The following is a 20,970-nucleotide window of genomic DNA, read 5'->3' as shown; positions in this document are numbered from 1 at the left end:
TTGTATTTTTTCTTTCATAGACATTCATTTTACTATTAATTGTATATCTGTTTAATACTTATCAATTTCATAAAACTTAAAATGCTTATTTGCACAATTTGCACTGTGAATCTGGATGTTTTTTTTTAATAAAGGAAAAAAAAACTTCACATCACTGACAGATTTCTAATTTATAAGCAGAAATGTTTTGTATTGTTTAACAGTTAAATTATAATACCCAAAAGTGCCATGGTGTTTAAAGTGTGTATTTGTCTATTTTAGAACAGTATGTTGTATAGCCTATGGTAACGGTATCAAATCAAATGCTTTCAAGAGCAACTTTCAGAAAACACGCACACACACGCAAAGACTTCTTTTGTAAGAAAGATTTATTTACATAACAGGAAAACTGTTCAAAACCCAGTTGATTGTGGATCTCTGAGGAAAATGAGTCCTAGGCAAAGCAATCTCTTTAGAGGAATGTATTGAAAACAGACTCAGGGTTACAATTACAGTGCCATCATAGACATGGATGCATTTATTGACTTGCTCAAAATATACTGCAACAGTGAGAGTAAAAACCTTAAAAACCTATGAAATAAATTATGACTTATATGTCACAAAGTAAACATCTTTTGTAAAAAATAATCCCAGAGCTACAGGGAGTTTTTTTCTTTTTTTCTTTTTTTTTAAATCCATAGTTGCAAGCAACTTTTACTTGAGTAAAAATTGGTTGACAGATGTGTCATGCTGAGCACATCCACCAAAAGTAATGTGTTTCAAATCTTATATGAGCCGGCGCTTTCAGCACAGTTAAAGGTATTATTCTGCTCATTCCTCAAATAGTTATGGTTATTTTCTAGCTACTATATCCAACCATTGTGTAATTCTTCTGTTTTATCCACACGTTTCACAGATCTGATATCCTTTTTCTCAGGGAATACAATTTTGAAACTAGCATTATCTATACATGCACTATACACTTCTTATTAGTTCAGCAACTTTGAGTGATGAGCCAAAACCAGTTGGTAACAATATAATGTACCACATACATCATGAACCAGTATTTCTGCCACAAACCAGGAATTTGTTTGGGTGTTGAGTTCAAATAATCTTTCTCCAGAATAGCAGACTCCACCTTTAAAATTATTACAAAATTATTTTAGTATTTGTACTTAAGGGGACTACATCGAGAATATAAATTGCATCAATAAATCACCAGAGAGCGTGAGCGGTATATTCTGTTCCACGGAATAAGTTTACAGTCAGGTGTGTTCATCTTTCTCAGTTAAAAGGTGTTCTACTCAAAATACTGAGAAAAAAACTGAAAACAGAGGGCTGAGATTGCCTCCACACAGCTCTCTCAGACAGTTCCCAAATTTATGAAGTACCAACTCTTTTTCAGTCACATGCACACATGGCTGGACCGGCTATCAAAGCAAAGAACACAGAAGCTCAGATTACAAAAGAAAGAGGGAGAGGAACTTCTCTATTCAGAACATTTTACTTCACTAAATCTTTACATAGAAAATATAAGTTTGCTTCTACCTTAATGTTCAGAGTGTCAAGTACAGTCCCTTTAGGCAAATCATCTAATTGCCACCGGGGATCAGGATCCGAGCCCAATACTGTCCTCTTTATGCCTGATGTTCTTTGTTTTTTAAGGACAACTTTGAACAGTTTTTGAATTTATTTAAGAAATACAAAAATGAGCAACAATCATCAGTTCCAATTCTGATGTTGAAAAGTATAACTATGCAAATTCTTTTATTACATAGTTTATGGGGCCACTAAGAACACTGTGGTGGATGTTGTTTTATTCATAACTAAGAAGATAGTTTACATCTATTCAGGCAATGGAAGCTTGAGAGAAAAGAAATATGATAAAATATTATTCCTGTTGAAATTGACTTGTCAAACACACAAATCTTGAGGTGATTAGTAGCTAAAGCAACATTATCATTTGTTTCTAAAAGAAACAATGCAGAGGTATGACTGATGATTCATTATTGTTTCATGTACATTGTTTAGTTGATGTAAAGGTTTTCTGATTAAGTTGGTGGTTTCCCAGTCTCGGGCCCAGGGAGCGGCTCTATGACATGTTCACTAGTCTCGGGCCCAGGGAGCGGCTCTATGACATGTTCACTAGTCTCGGGCCCAGGGAGCGGCTCTTTGACATGTTCACTAGTCTCGGGCCCAGGCAGCGACTCTAAGACATGCTCACTAGTCTCGGGCCCAGGGAGCGGCTCTATGACATGTTCACTAGTCTTGGGCCCAGGGAGCGGCTCTTTGACATGTTCACTGGTCTCAGGCTCATGGAGCGGCTCTGTGACCTGTTCACAAGCCTCGGGTTCAGGAAGCGGCTCTATGACATGTTTCCTACTCTCATGCTCTATGACATGTTCTCTAGTCTCTGGCACAGAGAGCTGCTCTATGACATGTTCTCTAGTCTTGGGCTCTGGGAGCCGCTCTGTGACAAGTTCTCTAGTCTTGGGCTCAGGGAGCGGCTCTGTGACATGTTCTCTAGTCTTGGGCTCAGGGAGCGGCTCTGTGACATGTTCTCTAGTCTTGGGCTCAGGGAGCTGCTCTGTGACATGTTGTTCCCTAGTCTCATGCTCAGGGAGTGGCTCTATGAATTCTGGGCTCTCTGAGTTACCCACTGACTCTTCACAGAGATCTGAATCTCTAAATCTGTCTGATGTACAGCGAGACGATAAAGGGGGCAGGGACGACTGCTTTAAATGTCCTTCAGAAGAACCTTCAACAAAACTTGTTTCTGTGGAACCCTTTTCCTGATCACCTGCTAGTAGCATGGGCTGTGAGTGTAGTTGGTCAACAGTGGCGAGAGTAACACTTTCAACTGGTTTCAAGTCCATTTCCTTTGGTCTTTGAGAAGGCGCTGAATTCAAGACGTACAAGACTTTTGCTGGCTGCCCTAAGATGAGATGCCTGCACAAAAGGAAGAGGACATCATTGTTAAAGCGTCCCTTTAAATTTACATGCATCCTTTCGTTAAAATTATTTTATCAATTTGTTACCCGAACACGCTCCTACCAAACAATATTAAACAGCAGTACTGGGTAACTGTTTCAAAAGAAATCTATACTTAGTGTTGAAGACATTTGTCTTTGTACTTACAGCTGTCTCGCTGTCTGTTAGTGTGACGATTGCTGAAGCGCAAATGCTAAATGCAAACATGGTTAAAATGAAACCATTAGTTTGGCTGATGTAAAAACAAATTCTTCATCCACGTAGATAAGGAGGAATAGGTGTTCCAACTGGTTTATATATTTATTTATTATTTTAAGACGGGGCGCCAACGTTTTCTTACATGCAGTTTAATTTCAGTTTGACTTAGATTTTACTAAATATTCTTTGGTCATCGACATTGTCAAGTGTTTTTTAATAGATTAAAGATAGTGAAGTGATGTAATGTGGGTAGTAGTTCCTACTCACACTCGCTCTTTGGCTTTGTTATCTGCTGGGTTAAAAACAAGAGACAACTTTTTCAAGAAACGTAGAACACTGAATACTCTACGATTCAGGTGGTCCATGCAGTAAAGAACATACCTTTCTCCTGAATGACTTTGCATACGTGATTTGGTCTGTCAGTTAAATGTTTGGTCATCAGGTCACCGCCTGATGCGCCTGCGAGGAGGTCACAGTTTAGACAGACCAGGGTAAATCTGGGGGGGAAACAGAATTGTATGTTTTCATCACTTTCAAACAGAAAACAATCTGTATGGTTGAATGCAGAATAGACAGAGGGCGTTTTCACTCCTGCCTCCTTTGGTCCGGACTTCTGGACTTTTCAGTTTGGTACAAACCAACATTGCAGGTGAGTTTAGTCTTTTGATCCAACTGATCAAAAGACTAAATTTTGGTCCGATCAAAAGAGGTGGTCTCGGTCCAGATCAAACTGAATCATGCTCTGTTTTGTTTATAGTGTGAAAGCATTTTTTGGATGGTTTTGGACTTCCTGACCAAATACAAGAATCTCTGGCAGGCTCTCCTTGTGTTTCATGACCAGGGAAGCTCCTTTAAGGAGTAGCTCGGTCCTTACTGTGTAGGCTACTGTACATGAGAGTGAGTGACTGTGAATCAGCTCAGAGCAGACAGCTGTCGGCTGTCAGAGCAGAGAATACACCAGCAATTTACTTGTTAAGTGGTAGTAAAGGTACAGTGTAGGTTTCCGTTTGTCTCTGAATAAATCCTCCAGAAATAAAGTTCCTGCGTCTAGCTTCTCAGCATCGCAAGAAAAAGAGCAGTGGCAGTACGGGAGAGCAGCAATCAGTTGAAGAAACTCCCGACACAGAGAGAGGATACGAGAGGACGGGAAAGCCTGTCTACAAACCAATCAGTTGTACGTATCTGGAGACGCAGCTTACGTGTGTGATGACGGCCAGACGTAGTTTTGTCACGTAAAGATCTTTAGTGCCCTTGCATAACTGCAGTGTGAAACTAAACTTATCGGATCAAATGTATACAACGTGACAAAAACATGAAACTTGGTCCGGACCTTGGTTCCTACTTTGAGGTGTGAAAACACCCTTAATGAAGCGTACTTACCTTGGTGCAGAAGGATATTTCTTATGGTCCATTTTCAAAAATCTGTTTTTGGTTATGGTACTATGGAATCTAAGAAAAGGACAAATAAAGATTTGTCACAAGATTTGTCAGATAAACACACTGGGCCTAAAAATGAAGTAATTGTTGTTGTTTTTTACTCACCTTATCATATGATTTCCAATGGAGACTTTGCAACTTGTCCGATATTTGCACGCACCACAATTTGAAAGCATTGGGAAATGAGAAAAGAAGTGATCAACTCGTGTGTTGCACTCAATGCAAGTGAACCGCCCTCCATTGACTCTGAAATTTGGAAATTAAAAAGAGAGCACAAGACATTAAAACATTGAAAATAATTCATTTTTTGAGGCCAGTCAGATTTTAAGACACTAAAAAGGATAAATAAGGAAACATTGGTGTTGTTAGGCTATCATTTATTCATTTAACGATATGTCATTTAATATCATATGTCATGTCATTCAACAATATAAGTTGGTTCATTATTGCAGATATACAAACTAATAACAGAAAATGAAATTGTGTGCTGAGAGGACTGCAGGTTCCTAATTTTATTCTACTAGTCTAAACTCTATTACAGCACTACATTACCTTATGTCTCATCTGCTTAAAAACCCATATCTCGTGCCAACATATTGTTTTTGATTACTGAACCCAATTAGCCAAATATCACATTAGTTCTCATTAGTTTTTTTTTTTTTTTTTTTTTTAAAGAAAGACATCCCACACTATCTGCTATACACCATATTATTTTTAGCCAGCCTAATGAAGACTGTCTGGAAAATTAATTGAAAATGCAATTACCCATGCTGTGTATTGCTCGGCTTTAATACCGCCCATTAATCTGCTGCCACCCTGTTGTGAATACCCAGGAGGCAGGGCTTGATATTAGTGGTCGGGGTGGCCAAATCCATTCATTAAAATCATAACACCTCCACACAAGGACTGTGCTACAAAGTCTGGTAAGCTCCCTTCTTTCTAACACCACACCCCCCCAAGATATTTCTCATTTTCAAACTTGTATTCCTCGGACCCAACAGACGCAAGTGACGTCACTTTAAGTAATTTATCAGACATAAAGCAGTTACCAACCTAAAAACCTTAAGAAATAAAAAGTCTTGTTTGTCTGTATTAGAAGAGAATTTATTTTTAATGAAAACTATATTAGTTATTGCTGCAGTGTCTTTGATTGCTGTGTGAAAAAGCCCAACCTGAGATTCCTGAGCGCCAGATTGTGCTTGGGAGTATTCCGGTTATCTTGCTTCTTACTTGGAGTAGCCTTGGCTTTTCCTGCTCCAGAGATGTTTGACTTGAACTTGGATGCACTGGCTGGAGGTTTGGTTTGCGGGTTGAAACTTTGTGTTTCTGGACTGACAATAAAGCCAGATTGATCAGGGGAGTTCACCAAGGTGGGGGTCTTTCCTGTAAGGGAGGCTCGAATCGTCACCTGCAAAGAGAACACCACGTGCATCGACGCCGATTTAAATTAGTTTATTCTTTGATAGGAAAAGAAAGGAAAAAAAAAAGTCTATAACAAATGTACTGATCTTGTTATGACAGGGTCAGACCTTTGTTCCTGGAGGAAGGCCTTCGAGGGCTTTAGGTTTTCTGAAAGTCTTGTGGACGTGAGTCTTGTGATCCACTTTCTCCCTGTAAGTGAGAAAATTCAGTCTGCATTTCCCACAGCGATGGATCCCTTTTTTCTGAAATAGAAAAAAAAAAAACATTGCAGTTTACAACACATAAAAAGTGGCGTGACCAGAGGCTGATTGGTGATATGTTATATTCTTTCAGTGAATCCAAATGTAACAGGCATGAAATACTTCCATTGCTATTAATAGGGCAGCAATCATTTGTTTGGTTCCAACTCATATTTATTGCTCCTTTAGGGCAGATGAAAAGAACCAGGTTTTATTGTTAGCCTTTTATATATTACAGCAAGGTGCAAGGCAGACAACTAAATCAATCAAACCTTGTAGTTGGAGCTAATAGTACAAACTAACAGTGTGTTTAAACTCCTGCAAAGACAGTTTTAATGATCTTGTGCAATGCATTCTGTTTACAGTTGTGTAAACACATTGCTGCTGTTGACCATGACTCTATATCTACATTACATTTCAAATGACACACAGAAATGCTTGACTAGTTTTACAAAAACAGTAGAAAAAAAGCAGCATCTTACTTGATGTTTCATGTAGTGTTGCATGTACATATGACTACTTCTAAGAACTTTGAGACAGAAGGGACAGAGCAGGTCTTTTGTGTTTTCGTGGACACTTCGGAAATGCGTCTCCACATCCGTGAAGAAAGACGACCTGAAATTGCAGACCTGTCGAATCAGTAAAACAGGATTTTAGTATCAGGGAATGTTTTCCAACATTAAACCAAATTACAGCTCAGTATTAAGTGCCAGACCTGGCAGACATAGGGCATTTCCCCGGGCTTGTGGTTGTCCTTCATGTGCTCCAGGAGAACTTGCTCTGACTCAAACGCTAGCTCACAAATCTTACAATTGGCTTGAAAAAGGAAAGAAAAGGAAAGAAAAGAAAGTTACAAATGGCCACTAAGCAAATTGTCGCGTCAGATTGAGCCGTATAGACAATTATGTTATACTTGAGGATTCGATCGGGCTGTGAGCGCTCTCGATGTGGCACTGCAGCTGGAATGGAGTCATGTACTGTCTGTAGCAATGCTGGCAAGTTGTGTGGCTTTCCCAGCTCTCGCTGTTCTGTTTTTCAAGCTCCAGGTGGTGCTTCATGTGGTTCATGAACCTGCAAGAGAGGAGACAAAGACACCCCTTTAATAAGATAAGAAGGAATAATTGAATGGCCCTGTAGTGATTCATTTGAATTGCCTCCCAATATGATATCACAATAGTTACGCCACAATATGATATTGCAATTTTAAATGTTACAGTATATTGCAATTTATTACCTTTTTTCCAACTTCTAATTTTTAACAATTTCAAATGATGTCCCCAAAAGAAATCATTGTTTTATCTAAAGATACATTTCACTGTTTGTTCATATCACTTAAGTTCTGTTGCTGCAAAACAGGATTGTCAAGCAGCCAAACTGACCAACACATATTGTGTATAATAAAAGATCAATACTTGGCGCCTGTGTAGCAATACAGTATTGCCACTGAAAATATCGCGGTACTACGCTATATTGATTCTCCCCCCCACCCCTTGACTTCAGCAGTTAAAATGAAGATTTGCTGTTATTCTTTTCACTATATAGTAGTGATTTGTATATCTTTGGGTTTTGTGCATTTTGTCAAAACTTACTCGACATTAATAGACTAAACAATTGCCCAATTAATGAAGAAAATTATGGTAAAACTTGCAGCTCTAAAAATTACAAAACCTCTTTATTGATTAATGGTACCATTATATATCACACACACACACACACACACCTTAATCTAAAAATGCATGAGATTTGCGCAGTATTTCCATTTAAAAAAAGATGCAATAAATGAAAAAATGTCAAGTAGTAGAAAAGAAAAATTAGATTCTTGGCCTGTGAGCATACAGTGGTTATGGTCCAGGTCCCACAGGTTTTAAAGATAAATGAAGTAATCTCCTTGCACCTCATTTTCTAAGCATGTATAATGGCCATTATAATATCTGCAATTACACAAAGATTTTTGTTGTGCCTAATGATGTAGCGCTCCACAGCTACCTGCCACTGCTGCCCTGACGAGACACGTCCCATTTTTCAGCCTGTACATTCTGCTGCCTCAGCTCCCCTAATAGAAATTTTTCTGTGGATGAACTACGACCTCTGTAAGATGGTAGGGAGGGGTTGCAGTACAAATGTGTTTCCCCATTAAAAGCAGCTTACTGAAGCTTTTTTGGCAATGTTCTGAAGCCAAGTTATTTTATCACAGGAGTACGTCTTACGCCACCTAAACCAGCAGTCATTTTTCATCTTTAGGCCCATGAGGGAAAATGGTGGGATACTGTCATCCATCTGGGAGGAAAACTGCACTGAGGGGCCAAGAAAAACAACCACACTGTCTTTACTGGCATGGACGGATATCAGTCAGGCCCAGTCTGCATTTTGAGAGTATGTAGTTTTTGAAAGGCTTGGCATTATGGATGTTTTACAAACAGTCAGAGGACAGGTGAGGAGGAGGCAGGGATTGGGACACAACAATCAGAGCTGCTGTGCACCATTGCTGTATGTTACATTTTTGTGTTGACATTGGATATTTAGCAAGGATAACCATAACATACAGAAAGACTGGAATATTATCCTCTCATTTCACTAAGGGTAAGCAAACATATAATCATACCTGATATTGTTCTTGAGAACTTTTAAACAGCTCTGGCACTTGAAAGTAGTATTTGGCTTCTGCCCGTCCTTCTTGTCCAAATCTCCCTCAAACTGTCCGTAGTAGAAGTCTGAGACCAGCATGATGCGCTTGTTTGAAACAACGTTTAGGGCTGATGGAGCTGTACTTTCCACAACTGTACAGCAGCTCTAAAAAAATAGAGTGTAATGTTTTACGTGAATTATATGATATTATGTAAGTAAACATTTTGCTTTCCAACATTAATGTTTCACAATGTTTATCTGCTGTCCTCATGATAAAACTGTATAAAATGCCATGAAGAGATTTTTTAGTGGACACTTATCTCCCACATTTTCGTGTTTAGTTCCAATCACGGTCATCATTCCACAAGATTATTACTCACCAACATATGAAATTTCAGGGCATCCTGTGTAAGGAATTCTTCTTGACACTTTGGGCACTTTTTCTTTGAAATCCCATTTTCCGCAGGGACAATTACTTTTGCTGGCCCTAGAAAACCAGTTAAGATGTTACAATTGACAAGATATTAAAACACGAAAGGAAATAAGATCAGGTTTGCTTACAGTGATAAGATTACAAAAACAGAATCATGAAATCTCTAGTAATTTACCCAAATCAAGCTTGGGTCGTTTTGCTGCGCTCTCTATTGGCTGTAATCCTAGTTTGACAAAACTAGGATCTGTGGGAAATCCCAAAAATACGGTAACATTTAATTGCAGAAAGATTGATCTGAAACTACGGTAAAGTCAGGTTAAAATATTATATTGGAAGACACATTACCTCTGTTATTGGCCTTCACAGGCACAGAAAAGGTCTGAAGAGATTGCGATTTGGACTGGACGAGTTGCAGCTGGTGAGATTGTGCTGAATACACAGCAGGACTCTGCACGTTAGACAAAGTCACAACGTTGTTGCTAATTTGTTGCACCTGAGGCCGATGGACCGCACGGGGCAGTACTGTGGCTGAAGTGACCTGCTGGAAAAGCTGCTGCTGACTAGCTGAAAGACAGAAAATACAAACTCTTCAACAAACTTGGCATTACCAGATTCAAACTACAAACATAACTGATGAGAGGGGAAAAAAGATTTACTCTTCAGGATGCTTGTGGTAAAACACTTTTCCTATCTTAAGTTAGGACAGAAGCACTGACTAAGAAACAATTTATCAGTAATGGCTTTAGATTAGAGCCCAACCAATGTATCAGCGGGCCGATATTAGGTATTTCCCAATATATCGGTATAGGCATTTATAATGGATGATTTATAAATGGTTTTTTTAATTATTATTTTGAAACGCGTTTCTGCATTTAAACAATTTATACATACATATAATGGCATATCGGATTTTTAAATAATCAAATATTTGTTTTGGTATAGGCCTTTAAAATCCATCGGGCTCTAATTACCATGGTTACCAAAACAGTTAAGATAGGATCTGCAAGTTAAGATGTTTCTGTAATACGTCCCCAGAGGTAAATTATACTCAGGTTTACCTGGTACAATTGTAAAGGAAGTCCCAGGAGGGTACTGGCTCCCAAGAGAGGCAATGAACTCACGGTTGTTTGCCAGTTGTGGAGACGTGACAATGAAGCCCTGAAAAAGAAGAAACAAATCCACGTTAAAACAGCTGTTTGTTGTTGTTGTTGTTTAACCTTTTTGCAAAACAATATTTTATCAACAGCAATACCTGGTTATTGATAATAACAGGTTGGGGGGTCACTGTGTTCAGATTGGGTGCTGCAGTATTTACTGCATTTCCAGCCACACTCAATGGCAGCATCATTGGCGAGGAGCCAATGGCAGGCTGAGGAGCAGGAGGTTTTATCTCTTGTTTCCCTGCATCGTCTCTCTGAGGAGTTGGAGGGGTTGGCTTGCCATCCTTCTGGTTATTAGCTGTAAGAACATACAAAAAGGGCCAATATAAGCACAACAAGATATTTTGTCTTTACAGTAAATATATAAATCTTAAGGCAGGAAAGAAAAGATGAAATATTAACTTTATAAACACCTATACAAATATACATTTGATTATAAACTATCAAAAAGAAGCTCGTATTAAATTGGGTATTACTAAGCAGCAACAATAATTGGACGCTGTGGCGCTTAAACAAGCAAAATTAGGTGTTTAAATGATTTAATATATTCATATTGCATAATGACATACAGAGTACTCCAACGAAGATGGGTTCATCGTCATCATCATCATCATCATCAATCAAGTTAACTTCAGGAACTTGTTTTTGCCACGGCTCCAGCTCCTCCTCAACACACTCCATAAAAAGTTCAGACATCGTGGACCTAAATCAGAAAATACGATATTTAGCCAACCTGAAAACTACTTTGCATAGAATAGATTTGATGTGATACTAATACTGCAATGCAAAATTAACTTTACAAAAACAAAGTTAATTCAATGGCATCTAAACCAAGCCTGCTGGGCTAGAAATAGTAGTAATACCCTTTTTTAGATACTAGATTTTACGGTAAGTGTTTTTATACATTTATGAACATTTACATTTATGCCACAACATCAGTTTTAACAGTGTAGGCTTCAGCACATGTGGCAAGAAGAGTCATTACAGTTTATACATTTTGATAGGGCTGCAACTAACGATTAATTTCATAGTCGATTAATCTGTTGAATATTTTCTCGATTATTTGTTTGGTCTAAGAAATGTCAAAATATTTAGAAAAATCTGTGTTTCCCAAAGCCCAAGATGACATCCTCAAATGTCTTGTTTTATCCACAACTTGTTTTGTCCTCAGTTTACTGTCACAGGAGCAGAAAAGAAACTAGAATATATTCTCTCTTTTTTATTTTAATTTTTTTAAGCCTTTCCCCTTTATTTTAGTGACAGTGGATAGACATGAAAGGGGGAGAGAGATGGGGGGATGACACGCAGCAAAGGGCCGCAGGTTGGATTCAAACCCTCAACATGAGACGAACGCTCTTACTGGGTGAGCTAGAGGACGCCCCGAAAATATTTCGGGGCGAAAATAATATTTAAAAATTGCCCTTCTGCACTGTATGTCTTGGACTGAAAGTTTGGTGAATACACAAGCCCCTGGTAGAATAACTACATTTAAATGCACACAGAAAAGAGGTTACTGGCAAACATCCCATTAATGTGTGAAATCTAAGGATTTATTTATATGAACTGCAATAATTTGGTTACTGCAAAACATGCATTTCATTTCCACAATTTTTTTCCCGTGATTGTACTTTTGTAAGAGGTGAAGCATTGTCCAAAAAAAGACTTTTACTACTGGCAAATTGGTTTGGAGAAAATCTGCTACCAATCTCCTTCATCAGGCCCAATATGAATATTTTACTTAACCACCAATGTTATTATTGAATGGAGTGAACACTTTTCCTAAAGAAACAGTACTATTCATTCTGTTCATGTTTCGGTAGCTGGTCCGGTGACATGCACACGTTAGTGGATGAGAGTCCATCCCTTTGAAACTGTTGGCCCTCCCTACTTCTCCATCCTTATGTGTTCATTTCCCACCGGCTGGCTGGTCATCTGCGCCGCTGCTCTGGCAGCTGCCGGGTTTGAGCTTCTGCAGAAGATTGGTGTTCATACAGAGGTTAGCCACTGATAGCACAGGTGTCCCGTAGAAGAAAGGTAGCCCAGTGAGTGTGAGCTTACTAACTGTTACCTCTACGGTTAGCTCTTTGTTGATGGTAGAATTGGTGGTCTGAAGGGACAGGTGAAAGGCATGATGCACCTCTTTGCCACAACAAGCATCAACCTTAGCTTGTGGCTGCCTCTGATCGCCCACTGAAGCCTGGGCCATGTAGGGCACAGTGCACAGTGGCAGTATGGCAAGCCGTTTGAGCATTTATTCCATATCCTTGATAGATGTCGCTGAGAGCCCCACTTTCTACAGGAGTGCCCGACTTTATTTAATCGCCACAGCAAAATGTTGGTTGGTTGAAGATGGGTGATGCGATGGCTGCCTAGCAAAAATAAAAAAAAGACGCAACTGGTCTGATTGGCGGTCTTCAACAAACGCGCTCTTTCTGACCACGGTTTAACGCTGCCTACACAGGATCACAAGAAAAACTGCCATGTAAGGCGCAGAGCAAATGGCAGGCAATACAGAGACAAAGCTCAGCGCAACTGTACGTCATAATTGCTTCTGGCTTTGGTCGAGCCTTGAAAAGGTCAGCGGCAAAAAGGTCAAAGTTTAAATAAGTCTGACTCTGAGCAGTATTTAGCGGCAATTTTGCGGGGTTCGCCACATCAAAGGTAGCTCTTTCTCCAAGTTGTCTCCATTGCTTTTCTCATTAGGAAAACGATGGCACAGCCAATGAAGAGCGGTTTTACGGATGAGGATGTGCAGGCGGCTGATCCACACTCAGCGTAGAAAATCAACGCGGCGGGAATCAATCATCATATGGAAGTGGGCGGGGTCGGACATCTAACCACGCCTTTTGCCCCACCCTCCCTCATTCCGCGTTCTGCAGCTAGGACCATCATTCAGCAATAATTGGTCAACAAAGCTTTTCGATCGCCTTCCAAGATGGCGTCAGTATTGCTAATATAACATAAGCAGTCAAACATAGGCCCAAATAAGATACCAGACATTATAATACGGAATGTTATTATTGTTTGCTAATGTGTGACAGGAAATTGACTTGGGCACAAGCTATTTCCTAGTGATAAAGTACAATTTGATTAAATTAATCTGAGAATGTAACTAGAGATGCGGTTTTATTTTTGAGCTAGCTATCAACATGGTTCCCTTCGTAATCCAACCCAAAATGTATATAAAAAAAGAATAGAAAACTCCTATCTTAGCTCCTTCAAACCTTAACAGTCACCTCTTTAATTGTGAACCATTAGCAAAGGTAGCGTGGTTATAGCCCACGTTACTGCGCTGTGTAACGTTACTTTGTTGTTAGCCTTTCAACACCCAGTAAGCTAATGCTAACTAGCTAACCTTTCTTATTTCCAATGCTCCTGCTCTTATAACGCTACAGTATGTAGTTTGTGTTTTATTAGAAAGGATTTGTCAACTTAACTATATTTTTTATTTCCAATTCATCCTACCGTTACGTTGCAAGTTATCGGTTAACAATAACATTAGCTAGGCTCCGTTAGCATGTTCACATTGTTCGGGAGGTGAATATTGAGACAAAGACTGCACAGCTACAGGAAAGGTTAAAGGGTTGGTGTTTCAGCCTACCTCTTTCACACCCAGCCTCTTTTTGCAAGGCAGAGCCGTGTCTAGACACCAACTTCAGCAGGAACGTTAGTCACTGATCAGGAACACAGTGCGGCTCTAGGAATCTAGCTACAGGCAGGAAAGGGGGGGGGGGTGTATCACATTCGCTTGCCCCATAGACATATGTCTGTGGCTTGCCCAAAGACGGCGGAAATGCTAAAACTGTCTGGACCAATCAGATTACCAGTCGCATTTCTTCTTCTTTTGATGAAATTTGCAGCGGATTAGACGCGGAAAAGACGTGTTGCTGCCCTCCATAGGTCACATGCACAACTCCATTCTTTTTCTGATCTGTCAAATTTAACCTTTGCTATGATCTGCTTGTTTGGCAATTTAAGTGTAATCAACAAAAACAGACTGTGAAAAACTGTAAACATATGTCAGAAAATTATTGGCACTGACCTAACAGCCTATATGTATGAGGCCAGAGGCACACAAGGGGCAGTGGCCTTTTTGGCAAACACCATTCACCTACTTGACTGAGTTTTGCCTCCTACCATCAGGAAGGTGGTATACCTACTGAAACCTGCCAGGTCTAACAGATACAGTACCTGAGATCATTTGTACCATCAGCTGTGCATTTATGTTGTTTTTGTGATCTCATTTTTATATTTAAGAAACAAATAATGACAAACAATCCACAGACAGAGAACGTGTCCCAGGGCCAAAAAAAAAAAAAAAAGGAGATAAAAAAAGAAACAAAAGATGGAAGGGAGGGAGACAAAACAACAACACACACACACAAAGACAAAGACAAGGGACCAAACAACAAGTTAGAGGTCCGGCCCTCACAGATTCATAAATGTTCTGCCAAGTATCCAGTCTTTCCCGGCACTCCATGCATGCGCGCAGTGAAGATTTCCATGAATAATACATCCAAATAGGAAAGGGTCCACATGCGCATACAAAGGTCGTGAGGTGTGTTCCAACAAGTTGCAATCTTTCTCCTTGCAGCTGTAAGCAAACACAGTATGTTTCAATGAGAGCTGAAAGGCTGACAAGTCATTCAGACTCAAGACATTGACAATAACAGGCACAATAAGATTTAACAACGAGAATATTTTGGATGCAGTATTGTTCCAGAACTAACCAACAGGAGAGCACTCCCATTTCATGTGAAGATTTGTGCCTTGTGCTTTTGTTGGGCAGAAAGTGAACAAAGGGCAGGTAATTATTTCACAGGGGTGAGATATGTCCTATGAATGATATTGTAGTGAATCTGCTGGTGGTCTGGATTGCATAATACTTCTGGAATGCTAGACCATCTGGCCCGTAGAGAGCGAGCCCAGAGCCTCTCAATAGGAAGGGCAGAGCGGCCAGATACCACCAAGAACTGCTAAAGCCTGGATATCCCACAATTTTTACGCTTTACAGTAAATAACTTATGGATAGGATGGACGGACAAAGGTGCCAGGGGACATTGTACGCCTTGAGTGCTGATCTTAATTGAAGGCTAAAAACAAAAAGATTGTGGAAGATTGAATGCGTTCTGCAAGTCAGAAAAAGGCAATAAACCAACCTTGTTAAAAATATCTTTAATGAACAATGAACTCCCCTTTGCTCCAATTGTGGAGCTATTATCTCCCTCCCACCAATCAGCAGTGCTCTGTTATTTAATGAAACGGAAAAGTGTGCCAGTTACAAGCTACATTGCGATATGTTTTTTTAAGCCAATCTCCAGTTGATTAGATGTTAATAACAGTAACACAAACTTGGTTAGGAGACATCACGACAAATCAGAAACGTCTCCTTCATTGACTTTGTCTGTCATCTAGTCTCTCTGAGCCTCCCAGGGGCGTAGCACAAACTTGTGGGCCCTGTAGAAAGGCATTTCCTATGGGCCCCTCCCCGCATCCACAGCTATTCATTGTAGCATCTTTTTGGGCCCTCCTCACATGAGGGCTCTGGAAACTCAGTCCCCTTTGTTCCCCCCAGTCCGACGCCACTGGAGCCTCCCATTGTCTGCTTCACAAACGCTTTTCAGTCCAGCCAATAAAAACCGGTGGATTGTGACGTGACAGCTAAAATTAAACCGAAAAGGTGCCATATTAGAGTTATTAAATTAAGATGAATCATAAGGTGCCTACTTTAAATAGTAGCCAGGAGATTATTTTAGTTTATCTGGTGGTAGGAGGTCACCATTTGGAAGGCAACTTGAGTAAACAATGTCTTAGAGAGTTTGTGTTTGGACATTAAAATACGTGTTTACACCTAGAGTTTGGTCTTTTTATACAATTGTGTTAGATAAATCGGTTGGTTTCAATTACGTGGCTAATTAGAATAGCTATTGTTGTACCCAGTACAGTACAGTATATTAGACTGAGCTAGGGTCTGTAGTTTACTTTATCATAATGATGGTCTGTAGTTTACTTTATACCATTCAATTCCAATATTGACAACAATAACAAGTCTTTTAGAAATCTGTGTCTGCTTGTAATGTTACCAGTCCTACCACCAGACACTCTGCAAATCCACGTTCGGGCCATCACTAAAAATGACTAGTGCAGCACCCATTAAAAACAAAGCTGTTCGGAGTTGATTGCTTGGTGTATTGCTTAGCATCTGCTTGTAATCACCATGAAAATCCTCTCGGAAGAAGTCAGCATCATCATAACAACATGCTGGGTTATTGACTGTCATGGCACGCATGCTTTGCGCATGGTGCATTCTTGATGGCGTACAGAATCCCTTGCCATGGGATCTTCTTCTAGTGTACACATGAGCCGTTTAAGTGCACGTGCCAAAGGTGCCCTTCGCTCGCACCCATAGACCGTATGCTCGCACCTCTGGCGTTTCTTCCGCCATCTTTTTGCCACACGTGCAGCGTCAATTGCCAGGTGGGCAGGCTGTGCTTCTTCGGACTTGGCTGCACGTGCATGTCGCTTAACTTCGCGCATCCGCTCCCGCCTTGCACAGCACAGCTACCTTTAGGCATTTTAGCATGAGAAAAGATTGCCTAAAACAAAGATTAGAGGTCACAGTCAGGGGTTAAACTCTGATGCCACGGCAGAGATGCATGTCAGGCTACGGAGTACGGTCCGGTGTAGACGCAGAGGGGTCTGCGGGGGGTACGCCCTTGATTCGATGCGGGATAAAACGGCCTTAAGGCTTGTACCATGTGGCCAAGCAGCTCAGTGTTGTTGTCATTACTTAGAATTCCTCACGGGGGCGACAGAAACTACGCACTATAGCTTTAAGTAGCTACATTGTGCTGACTCTCTTGTCAACTCTCATAGAGTATAATGACAATAAGAGTCCGATAAAAAAAAAAAAAAAAAAAAAGCCGACGCTGCTCGCGGTCATAAACACCGGGAGTGCACAAATAATGCATTAACGCTAATCGCTTGCTCTGTCATAAAGCAGAGCATATGACATTATTTGACTTATGAAGGTATTTTGCCGGCGATAACGTTATTATTGTTAGTCGGCGAACTTGCATAATTTAAGTTGCCTTGTAGTGGTCACTCGTTCACTCCAGGGATGTGTAGCCTACAAGAGTTCGGTTGTAACATCAGCGTATCCAGCGGCCTAAGCTCTGGTCTCATTATACACCCATGCCTGCGACCTGTAGCTTCGCTGTTGTTTAACTGTCTATGGATCGGAATCCCACAATGGCCACGCCAAGACCCAAATTGGCATGATGGTGGGCATGGGCTTCCAAAAGGGTGCTTGAGAGTTTTGGAACCACTAATTTAGACCATCTTTTATTAAACAGCCATGGTTAGCCCTCAGTGGCAAACTAAATACTACTGTTCAGATTTACAATAATCCAACTACATGTTAATCTATTGTAGAGAAACTATATGAACCAATACCATGCATTTAAATAATAAAGCAATGAAGCACTTGAAAATGGGTTTTAACTAACACATTTATTTAACTGTACAGTAGTAGCCTATTACATTAAAACATGTACATTTGAGATGGAATGTAACTCACTGGCCGGTACAAAGTTGTTGATTTTAGAAAATTATGTAACAGGTTCTGTGCGAATGGTTTCCCAGACTGTCGCCATGTTGTTCATTTGTGCACTGGATAGGACACATTCATGTTAGCCCTGTGTGTAATTATGATAACTTCTTAACTTACCCATTATAACTGTAGGTACATAAAATGTATTACCTTTGCAGAGGTTAATTTTTCGACTCGATTTGTCTGTTGGTTTTGTTTGTCTGTCTGCATGATTACATAACTACTGGACTGATTTTCATGAAACCATGGTGGAAGGGTGAAGCAAGGGCCAAAGAAAAACCCACTACATTTTGGAGCAGTTCCAAATCATGAAATAAATGGGGCTCAAATTATTTTTCACTTTAAAAGATAAACTGCATTGGGATCCCACAGAACAACAACTCTCGCGGTAGCTGGCGTTTTTTATCTTTCCTCCAAGTGGAGCCGTAGATGTATGAAGACAACAGTGTATGGAAGACAAAGGAGGGAGTCAACAAATTAAGTTGATTACATGATTAAAGCAGATTATGAACGGCTTGCCGGCTCTGACTGTGTTTCTCATTAACGTGAAATGGAAAAAGCAAGTAAGAAAAAGCACTCCGGTAAGAGTGACCACAACCTCACAAACTAGCTCTTTCTACAGTTACTGTGGTGTCTTCCTGATGTTAGCAGCCTTCCCCTCATCAACTTCTCACAGAACTTTTAGAAAAATAAAAATTTGATTTTTTTGTGGGTGTCGGCGGGATCAGACCCACACCACAATTGGGAACGGAATTAAGGATACAGGGCAGAGCTCTAGGGTATGGCCTTGGTGTAGGCCAACACTGAGTACCCTTCTAGGTTTTAGGTTTGTCAGATGGGCCAGTTGACTCGAGTTTGACTTCAGCAAAGCACGGCAGAGACAAAAGTACAGACAGGGTCTGTGAGTTTGACTCCTCTGACTGCAGCTGGTTAGATGATGTTTCATATACTACCGGACTACCTGGACAATGGATAAAGACACAGGGTTGTCGCTGATTTGATGCACCTCAGAAGTGTGGACAAAACCATCGGCCTCAGGTTTTAGGGTGTGCGGACCAGCTGACCAGTTCTGAAGAGATGAAGGATCTGGTTTACAATCTGTTTGGTCATCATCTGTAAGAACATACAAAAGAATTTCAACAGGATGCAAGTAAACCATGACAAATCCACAGGTGTGAATATGTGCAACAGCACACAGACAGTCTAGCTGAATCCAATTAAATACATTTAATATATTTCTAAATATTACAAATATAATATTTCTAATTATCATTAATATTATCAGAAACAATAAATTCAACCTACAGTAGCTGGTTACTGGCTATTGCATTTTCAGCAAACAGTAGCTTCATTCAGCTTATGTGTGTTATGTAAATAAATGTCAGCAATGTGATGCAAGTAGCTCTTGGCCACTCTTTTACTACTTTAAAGTAACCCTTAGATGAAGAAAGGTCAGAGACCACTGCTCTATCATGATTATTTCCGAAAAAAATAAGTGACAGAAGAAAGGAAATACAGGAAACAGAATCTGCATGTCAAAATCGTGGACTAAGTATGAAATCTTTATAACTCCAATATACAGATGTTGTCTAAAGGAAGGTAAAAAAACAACAAAACAAACACCTCTGAGGAATTATTGGTACGTAGACATCTTCATCACAGCTATCAGCAGCTCTTGGAGCACTCAGCTCAGTTATTTCTTCAACGTTTTCCATGTCACTAGTCAAGTCAGATCTGTGAGAGATTTAAAAAATTTTTTTTTAATTAAAAATCACACTAGAATCAAATGAGCCTCAGAAGCAAAAATCACGATATATATTCTGTATAATAAAGTATACAATTACAGTCCGTTCTTCACACGGTTGCATTCGTCGTTTTCAATGGTGACCTCTATCTCCTCAAAACTGAAAATAACAAATCCCAGAGAGGAAAATGAAAAAGAGAGGGTGAAAATGTATCTTAGGAAAGTCAATACAGTTATGACAGACATCCACTATGAACCTAAAGACCACCACGTACCTGTCCTGGAGACAGTCCACCTCTGATGCCATAGGTGTGGTTTCACTGCATTGTTCATGTTTCCGTTTACCTCTGCAGACAAGTTAGAAGTCAATTTCTGACAGTTTAAAAATTGTTGAATCAGGTGGACATTGACTGCCTAGTAGTGTGACACCCATGCAGTGAACACAACAGGAATAACTGTTGGTATATATCATCAACAACATCAATATATAATGTTATCAAATGCAGAAGCCAGAGAAAAGCAATACAATACCATACCAGTTCTCTTCGTACAACTGGTGTGAGAAAAAACAAAGGCAAGGTTGTGACGGCTTACTTTTCAGAGGTTGATAGACGTCGAAGACTTGGTCTATTTAGACTAGGTCAACTTGTTTTAACTTTATCTGGCAGATTTTGTCTGAATGAGACAGTGGTGAAATGAAGTACTGCAACCAAGATTTAGCACTGATACTTTTTTTTTTTTACACAGACAACCATGTCTATTTGGGTAAACCAACCCTCCACATAACAGTACTAGCACAAATGTTTGTCCTTAAACTGAAAAAAACAGTACAGATCAAAATACATACAGTATGTATACCACAAAACCAACTGGTTGGAGCAAGTTCACTAAGCGCTGAAATGACTGTATACAGTAGAAGTGATGAGGTGTAGGCATAGACTCAAAAATCTCTGCACAGTTTCATGTATCTAGCCCCTGAAAAAGTTAGACATTTGAGAAGTCTGACACTTTTTATTCTCTGAAAAGCTGAAACCAGGAGAATCAAAGCATCACCTGAAATCTGAAGAATGCTTTCAGGCTGTTTGTGGACAATCTGTACCTGCTCAGTCCTGTTCATCCGTTTCATTTCT

At 39.9% G+C, this 20,970-nt stretch overlaps 1 protein-coding gene across 6 annotated transcripts; it reads right to left on the bottom strand.

Moving 5' to 3' along the window:
• Positions 1-687: 687 nt before the first annotated feature.
• Positions 688-20,461, bottom strand: znf280d (zinc finger protein 280D). Of its 6 annotated transcripts, none has more exons than XM_034872454.1 (22): positions 20,435-20,461; positions 20,116-20,187; positions 19,941-20,000; positions 19,720-19,830; positions 11,054-11,187; positions 10,577-10,782; positions 10,383-10,482; positions 9,670-9,888; positions 9,500-9,568; positions 9,272-9,378; positions 8,869-9,056; positions 7,180-7,337; positions 6,982-7,082; positions 6,749-6,895; positions 6,135-6,269; positions 5,778-6,013; positions 4,711-4,851; positions 4,549-4,617; positions 3,550-3,665; positions 3,436-3,460; positions 2,325-2,928; positions 688-2,246 (listed from the first exon to the last, which is right to left on the bottom strand). In XM_034872454.1, the coding sequence occupies exons 2-22, from the start codon at positions 20,145-20,147 to the stop codon at positions 2,031-2,033; spliced, it is 3,174 nt and encodes a 1,057-aa protein (XP_034728345.1). In that variant the 5' UTR covers positions 20,148-20,187; positions 20,435-20,461; the 3' UTR covers positions 688-2,030. The 6 variants fall into 6 exon arrangements, with proteins under 6 accessions (XP_034728345.1, XP_034728337.1, XP_034728314.1 ...); XM_034872446.1 differs by having other exon boundaries at positions 688-2,312; positions 2,379-2,928; XM_034872423.1 differs by having other exon boundaries at positions 688-2,928.
• Between the last annotated feature and the right edge of the window lie 509 nt (positions 20,462-20,970).

This window comes from Etheostoma cragini, chromosome 1, assembly GCF_013103735.1.
Source record: "Etheostoma cragini isolate CJK2018 chromosome 1, CSU_Ecrag_1.0, whole genome shotgun sequence".
NCBI lineage: Eukaryota > Metazoa > Chordata > Actinopteri > Perciformes > Percidae > Etheostoma > Etheostoma cragini.
The sequence above is the reverse complement of the archived record's forward strand: the minus strand, read 5'-3'. Positions and strand labels throughout refer to the sequence as shown.

Bases quoted from the DNA above. Each gene is read 5' to 3' on its own strand.
- znf280d (XM_034872423.1), bottom strand. From the start codon at position 20,147: ATGGCATCAGAGGTGGACTGTCTCCAGGACAG. The intron at 9,569-9,669 runs GTAATGTGTCTT...GATTTCCCACAG, and splicing joins TGTGAAGGCCAATAACAGAG to ATCCTAGTTTTGTCAAACTA. The intron at 9,057-9,271 runs GTGAGTAATAAT...CTATTTTTTTAG, and splicing joins CCCTGAAATTTCATATGTTG to AGCTGCTGTACAGTTGTGGA.